The sequence below is a fragment of the Otolemur garnettii genome, unplaced genomic scaffold (genome assembly GCF_000181295.1).
Source record: "Otolemur garnettii isolate 467f Iridium unplaced genomic scaffold, OtoGar3 scaffold00043, whole genome shotgun sequence".
Lineage (NCBI taxonomy): Eukaryota > Metazoa > Chordata > Mammalia > Primates > Galagidae > Otolemur > Otolemur garnettii.
Genome location: NW_003852438.1, coordinates 4,710,882 through 4,718,618, shown reverse-complemented (window position 1 = coordinate 4,718,618; position 7,737 = coordinate 4,710,882). Strand labels below are relative to the sequence as shown.

General features: G+C 42.7%; 1 protein-coding gene and 1 pseudogene across 1 annotated transcript in view; one reads left to right on the top strand and one right to left on the bottom strand.

The window, feature by feature from the left end:
- FAM186A (family with sequence similarity 186 member A) overlaps positions 1–7,737 on the top strand; it is a 68,507-nt gene that overhangs the window by 56,909 nt on the left and 3,861 nt on the right. The window contains exon 12 of the mRNA XM_003790369.1: positions 6,514–6,706. Coding sequence (XP_003790417.1) covers positions 6,514–6,706 — 193 coding nt within the window. The remainder of the gene's footprint in view (positions 1–6,513; positions 6,707–7,737) is intronic.
- On the bottom strand, positions 2,037–2,153 carry LOC111725575 (annotated as a pseudogene).

Here is a 7,737-nt window from a genome sequence, read left to right as displayed (position 1 = left end):
CCCAGGCCGATTTCTTCAAGTGTTTTCCCTACGCTTTCTTCTAGAATTTTTATGGTTTCATGTCTTAAGTTTAAGTCTTTAATCCAGTGAGAGTCTAACTTAGTTAAGCCCAAGAGTTTGAGGTTGCTGTGAACTGCGATGCCAAGCACTCTACCCTGGTTGACAGTGTGAGACTGTCTCAAAAAAACCCCAAAAAAACAAACAAAAAAATGAAGATGGATAAGCCATATCCCCGCCTTCAAGCCATCGAGAGTCTACTCAGAGAGACAAAGAATGATTATTGTTGGGGTCCTGCCCCTGGGGTAGAGTCCCCTAAGACCGGTGGAAGCTGGTGGCAACTGACTAAAGAAATATAGAGTTAGAAACTACGGTAAAGAAAGAGACGTGAGACATAGAGTAGAATTAAAAGTGGGAGCTCAGGGGTCCATTGAGCATTTGTGGAGTGTTTGCTCCACTCTGCTCTTTCTGAAGTCTATTTGCCCAGAGGGTAAGATGAGGGAGGGAACAAAGAAGCCAGCAGTTTCTCTGATTGAGCATATCAGCTCCTATTGTTAATATTATTAGCCTTAAGGGTAGCCTTAAGAAATCTGAAATCTGAGCCTTGTATTAGGCGAGTCTCCTGCTTGAGATCACACACACAGATTTCTAAGGAGGTGTTAAACTCCACTAGTTCCCTGTGGAGTAAAACACCACCAGCGTTAATCTCCTCTGAGGAATTGGTGGGAGGGAGGAATTTTCCTCCCATCACTGATCTTCCTCTGCAATAAGGGATATAAGCTCTTCTGCTCATATCTCAGGGGTCAAGCTACTCCCTTGATCTCTGCCCCAGGCAAATGCAAATCTCCACAATGGTTATCTGTTTTGCCTGTTTACTAGGCAGGAGACAACCTGGTGTCTTTCTAGATCTTGTCATAGCCTCTTCTATGACCATTTTTCCTCAGAGTGCTCATAGATCCAGCAGGGGTGTTTGTAAGCTGTATCCCTAACAGCCTAGAATTTCAGAAAAGGCAGGAAGCTTGCTAGCAATGGCTAGCTTAAATGTAAACTAGCTGACTTTTCTTTGTTCTGACTCATTCAGCTTACTTTTTAATTTTCCTCTTTTTCTGGGGCTTTCTTTTGCCAAAAATAGGGTCTTGGGTCCCCATTCTCCCTGCAATTATATAGTATGATGGGGAAAGAGTAATGACGGCACATGTGCAAAGTATACATAAGAGGACAGAGTGGGAGAGAGTTAGGCAAAGCTTCTTGAAGTGCAGAACTCTGAACTGGGCTCCGTGCCCATAGCACAGTATTTACAGCTCCAGCCACATCCACAGAGTCTAGTGGGTTCAAACCCAGTCTGGGCCAGCTAAACAATAATGACAACTGCAACAAAAGAATTAGCCAGGCATTGTGGCAGGCACCTGTAGTCCCAGCTACTTGGGAGGCTGAGGCAAGAGAATCACTGAAGCCCAAGAGTTTGAGGTTGCTGTGAGCTGTGATGCCACAGCACTCAACTGAGGGCGACATAATGAAGCTCTGTCTCAAAAAAAAAACCAAAAAAACCAACTCTGAACTGTGTCTCAGAGAACCATTAAATTATTTGAAGAAATATTGTATGGACAAGGAAAAACTAAATGAAAATAAAATTATTTAAATTTAGTTATGTATGTATAGGGACTTATAATATATTTCCGATGAACAGGAACTTTATTATTATTTTTTTTTTTAGGAAACACAGGGTTAATAACAGCCACTATTTACTTAGCCCTTTTTATATGCAATGTCATGACAGTCATGGCAAGCAGAATTCATGCCCATTTTATTTCAAGAAAAAAAACTGATGCTCAGAGAATCAGAGCATTGCTGAAGCTGGAATTAGAATTCCAGGCTATCAACTCCAAGTCTGCTCTGAACCATCATACATGGATTATACTACCCCTCAAACATATCTTTTAAAATCCTAGTTTCCCAAAACAAAAAACCTAAATGGCCACATCTTTTGTAGATAAAGACCTGTTATTTACCTACTACATTTAACCACTCTCTATAAAGTTTCTTGTCTGAAGGAGACTGGCAGCATTACTAATTATACTGCTAATTAACCTTCAACTATTTGTATAGCACATAAGAAATAACACTGCTCACATATACGACAGGAACTTTAGAAACATTATTGGATCTAACTTGCAGATGGGGAATCCGGTTCTGAAAGTTCATTCTATTTCCCCAAATCATACAGCAAGTAAGTGGTAGAACTGAACTCAGAAATCCTATTTCCAAAGTCCATACTATATTATATGATTTTAATATGAAAATTGAGCAGCATCTGGGGCTCAGTGAGGAGGACACCGACCCCATATACAAAAGGTGGTGGGTTTGAACCTGGCCCGGCCAAACTGCAACAAAAAATAGCCAGGCATTGTGATGGGAGCCTGTAGTCCCAGCTACTCAGGAGGCTGAGGCAAGAGAATTGCCAAAGCCCAAGAGCTGGAGGTTGCTGTGGGCTGTGATGCCACAGCACTCTACCAAGGGTAACAAAGTGAGATTCTGTCTTAAAAAAAAAAAGAAAAGAAAAAAGAAAAAGAAAAAATCATGGTGCAGTGGCTCTCACTTTTAATCCTACCACTTCAGGAGGCCAAGTCAGGTGGATTGTTTGGGTCAGAATTTGAGACCAGCCTGAGCAAGGGCAAGACCCTGACCCTACTAAAAATAGTGAGTTTAAGGTTGCTGTGAGCTATAATGATGCCATGGCACTATATTCAGGGCGACAGTCTCACAGTTAAAAAAAAGAAAAAGGAAAAAATTATGGTGGGGTGGTGCCTGTAGCTCAAGCAGCTAAGGTGCCAGCCACATACACCAGAGCTGGTAGGTTTGAATCCGGCCCAGGCCTGCCAAACAATAACAACTATAACCAAAAAATAGTCAGGTGTTGTGGCAGGCATCTGTAGTCCCAGCTACTCCAGAGGCTGAGGCAAGAGAATCCCCTAAGCCCAAGAGCTGGAGGTTGCTGTGAGCTGTGACGCCATAGCACTCTATTGAGGGCAACAAAGTAAGACTCTGTCTCTTAAAAAAAAAAAATAGCTAAGCGTTGTGGTAGGTGCCTGTAGTCCCAGCTACTTGAGAGGCTGAGGCAAGAGAACTCCTGACCACAAGCAATCTACCTGTGTGTATTCCTAATCCAGAGTGTTAGGATTACAGGCATGAACCACTGCACCTAGCCCTAACATACAGGGAGGACAAGGTAAGTGGATTGCCTGAGTGGGTAGATTGCCTGAGCTCACAGGTTTGAGACCACCCTGAGCAAGAGCGAGATCCCATCTCTAAAAATAGCCAGGCATTGTAGCAGGTGCCTGTAGACCCAGCTACTTGGGAGGCTGAGGCAAGAGAATGACTTGAGCCTAAGAGTTTGAGGTTGCTGTGAGCTGTGATGCCATGCACTCTACTGAGGTCAACAAAGTGAGTCTCTGTCTCAAGAGAAAAAAAAAAGTTTTGCTGGAGACAGGGTCTCACTCTGTCACCCAGGGTAGAGTACAACCACACAATCACAGCTTACTATAACCTTGAATTCCTGGCCTCAAGTAATCCTTCTGCCTTCTATAATGTTGAGATTGTGGGTATCAACCAACATACTTTTCAAAGCCTTTCATAATCCAGTTATTTCAATTTAGTTTCCTACTATATCCTTTTACATATTTGTGGTCTAAAAATCTCAGACTACTCACCACTTCCAAAACATAATTTTAATTTCTTTTTTTTTTTTTTCTGAGACAGAGTCTCACTCTGGGTGCAGTGCTGTGACATCATGATAGCTCATAGCAACTTCAACTTCTTGGGCTTGAGGAATCCTCTTGCCTACGCTTCCCAAATAGCCGGAACTATAGGAGCCCACCACAAGGCCCAGTTGATTTTTTTCTATTTTTAGTAGATGAGGCCTCACTCTTGCTTAGGCTGGTCTTGAACTCCTGACCTCAAGCAATCCACTGGCTTACTGCTCCCAGATTGCTAGGATTATAGGAGTGAGCCACCTCCCCTGGTTACAACTTTGGTTTTCTTGCCTGTGTTTATGGTATATTCCCTCAACCAGTCCTACCCTTCTTCCCTGTTCTGTTGGTAAGCACAATAGTCTTCAAATTTTAGTAAAGTAAAATGTACCTGAAATTTGGCTTAAAATACGAATTCCTTAAGTCCTACCACCAAGATTTTGATTCAAAGGCCTGAGGAAGCACCCTGGAATCTGCATTTCAACAAGCACTCCCATATGATTTAGTATGGGCAATCAGAGATACTGGTTTGTTTTTTTTTTGAGACAGAGACTCAAGCTATCCCCCTGGGTAGAGTGCTGTAGCATCCCAGCTCATAGCAACCTCCAACTCCTGGGCTCAAGTGAGTCTCCTGTCTCAGCCTCCCAAGTAGCTAGGACCACAGGTGCCTGCCACAGCACCCAGCTATTTTTTGGTTGCAGCTGTCATTGTTGTTTTGGCGGGTCCAGACTGGATTCAAACTCCCCACCTTAGGTGTATGTGGCTGGTGCCTTAGGCACCTGAGCCACAGGCGCTGAGCCAAGATACTGGTATTGTAAAAGAGAGATGATCTGCGTTTGCTTCCCACATCTGGTATTTGTTATGTGACTTTAGAAAAATGATTGAACTTAGTTAAGCTTCCTTTTCTCTCCTGTAGAATGGGGATGACAAAACTCTTATCTTTTTAGGATCACTAGATGTGGTAGTATTCATTACAGAGGAGAGAGAGAATACTTTTATGACTGTTCTTTAAGATCCTATTCAACATCTTCCTATAAATCCTTCTTTGTTACTCTTGTTGGAATTAAACACATGTTCCTTTTTGCACCTATAGAATGTTATAATATATTGATTTAGCATTTATTTAATTCTATCTTTTTTTTTCTTTTGGAAGAGCAAAATGTCTGAATCATTCTCTTTTTCACACACTTAATTTATTAGTCTCCTATTCTGGATTATAAGTGTTTTGAAGGCAAGGACACTGCTTATTTCATAATTGTATTAAGTATCATGTATGTGTCTTACATATATCAATACATACTAAAAAAAAGAAGTATTTCTCACTCTAAGGTAATTTTTATTACAAATAGGCACATTTGCTGGGTGCAGTGGCTCATGCCTATAACCTAGCACTCTGGGAGGCCGAGACAGGTGGATTGCTTGAGCTCAAGAGTTCCAGACCAGCCTGAGCAAGAGTGAGATACCATCTCTACTAAATATAGAAAAACTAGCTGGGCATGGTGGCCCATGCCTGTAATCCTAGCACTCTAGGAGGCCAAGGTGGGTGGATTCCTTGAGCTCAGGGGTTTGAGACCAGCATGAGCAAGAGTAGGTTCCCAGTCTATTAAAAATAGAAAAACTAGACAGGTGCAGTGGCTCATGCCTATAGTCCTAGCACCCTGGGAGGCTAAGGCAGGTGGATTTTTTAGCTCAGGAGTTCAAGACCAGTCCGAGCTAGAGTGAAACCCTATTTCTAAAACTAGGTGACAGGCTTGGTGCCTGTAGCACATTGGTTACAGTGCCAGCCGCATATACCGAGGGTGGTGGGTTTGAACCTGGCCCAGGTCAGCTAAACAACAATGACAACTGCAACCAAAAATAGCCAGGTGTTGTGGCAGTTGCCTGTAGTCCCAGCTACTTGGGAGGCTAAGGCAAGAGAATTGCTTAAGCTCAAGAGTTTGAGGTTGCTGTGAGCTGTGATACTACAGCACTCTACTGAGGGCAACATAATGAGACTCTGTTTCAAAAAAAAAAAATAACAAAAATAGGTGAGTATTGTGGTAGGTGCCTATAATCCCAGCTGCTCTGGAGGCTGAGGCAAGAGGATCACTTGAGCCCAAGAGTTTGAGGTTGCTGTGAGCTGTGACACCACAGTACTGTACTCATGGTGACAAAGGGAGACTCTCAAAACAAGACAAAACAAAAAACCCCAAAGAGGCACATTTAACTTGTTTTATTTTTTTTTTGAGTCTCAAGCTGTTGCCATGGGTAGAGTGCTGTGGAATCATATCTCACAGCAACCTCAAACTCTTGGGCTTAAGCGATTCTCTTGCCTCAGCCTCCAAAGTAGCTGGGACTACAGACGCCTGCCACAGTGCCTGGTTATTTTTTGGTTGTAGTTGTCATTGTTTGGCAGGCCTGGGCTGGATTCAAACCCACCAGCTCCAGTGTATGTGGCTGGCGCCCTAGCCACTGAGCTACAGTAGGCACTGAGCCCACATTTAACTTTTTAATATATTAAAATAATAATAAGCAATACTACTACAACATTAAAAACTATTAATAGTTAAGAAAAAATGTGATAGTCATAGATTTTTTAATCTATCCAAAAATACTTTTTGAAGTATTTTATTCATATAAGGAATTGGATTGAGATCTTGTTAAGTAATCCTCCCATCCCTGTCCGACCCCTCTCTACTTACTAGGGATGAGGATTCAAAGAAGCTGAGGACAGGTTTGCTGAGTCAGGGTCAGTAAAAATATCAATCTAATTCTTGCTAATTTTTTCAAGAAACAACATAACCAAACAATTAAAAGCCATCCAAAACACTGGAAAAGGGTATGAGACCCAAAACCTCTACACAATGCTGAGCAGAATTGATGACTACCGGAAAAAGGTGATGTCGATGTGGACTGAGAAGCAGATGGCTCTAGAGCAGAAACGGAATCTGTACCTGAGGGAAATGATACACATATTTGGCCAGGTAATACGTTTTCCATTCCCTCTCTCCAGGATGTTATTAAGTAAAAAAAAAAAAAAGAAAGTGATAAGCTTTGAAAATAACATTTACAACTCGGCGCCTGTGGCTCAAGCGGCTAAGGCGCCAGCCACATACACCTAAGGTGGCGGGTTCAAATCCAGCCCGGGCCGCCAAACAACAATGACGGCTGCAACCAAAAAATAGCCCGGCATTGTGGCAGGCGCCTGTGGTCCCAGCTACTTGGGAGGCTGAGGCAGGAGACTTGCTTGAGCCCAGGAGTTGGAGGTTGCGGTGAGCTTTGATGCCACAGCACTCTACCCAGGGGGACAGCTTGAGTCTCTGTCTCAAAAAGAAAAAAAGCAAATAACATTTACCCGGAGACATGTATATTAACTCCTTAGGGCTGCTGTAACAGATGACCACAAACTTGGTGGCTTAAAAACAATTATAATTTATTCTCTCACAGTTCTAGTGGTCAGAATTTCATGAAATCAAGATGTTTGCAGGTAGTGCCCATACTTCAGTGGGTGGGGCTCCAGCCACATACACCAAGGCTGGTGGGCTAGCTAAAATAACTACAACAACAACAAAAAATAGCTGGGCGTTGTGGTGGACGCCTGTAGTCCCAGCTACTTGAGAGGCTGAGGCAAGAGAATTGCTTAAGCTCAGGAGTTTGAGGTTAATGTGACCTGTGATGCCATGGCACTCTATCCAGGGAGACAGCTTGAGACTCTGTCTAAAAAAAAAAAAAATGTTTGCAGGAAAACCCTGAGGGAGAAATTTGTTAAATGCCTCTCTCCCAGGCTGTGGTGGTTGATGACAATACTTGGTGGGATTTCTTAGTTTATAAACACATAACTCCAATATTTGCTTTTGTCCTTCAAGTGGCCTTTATCTGAGTATACCTTCTGTCTTCTCTTTTGTCTCTCTCTCTCTTTTTTTAGAGACAGAGTCTCATTTTGTTGCCCTCGGTAGAGTGCTGTGGCATTACAGCTCACAGCAACCTCCAACTCCTGGGCTTATGCATTTCTCTT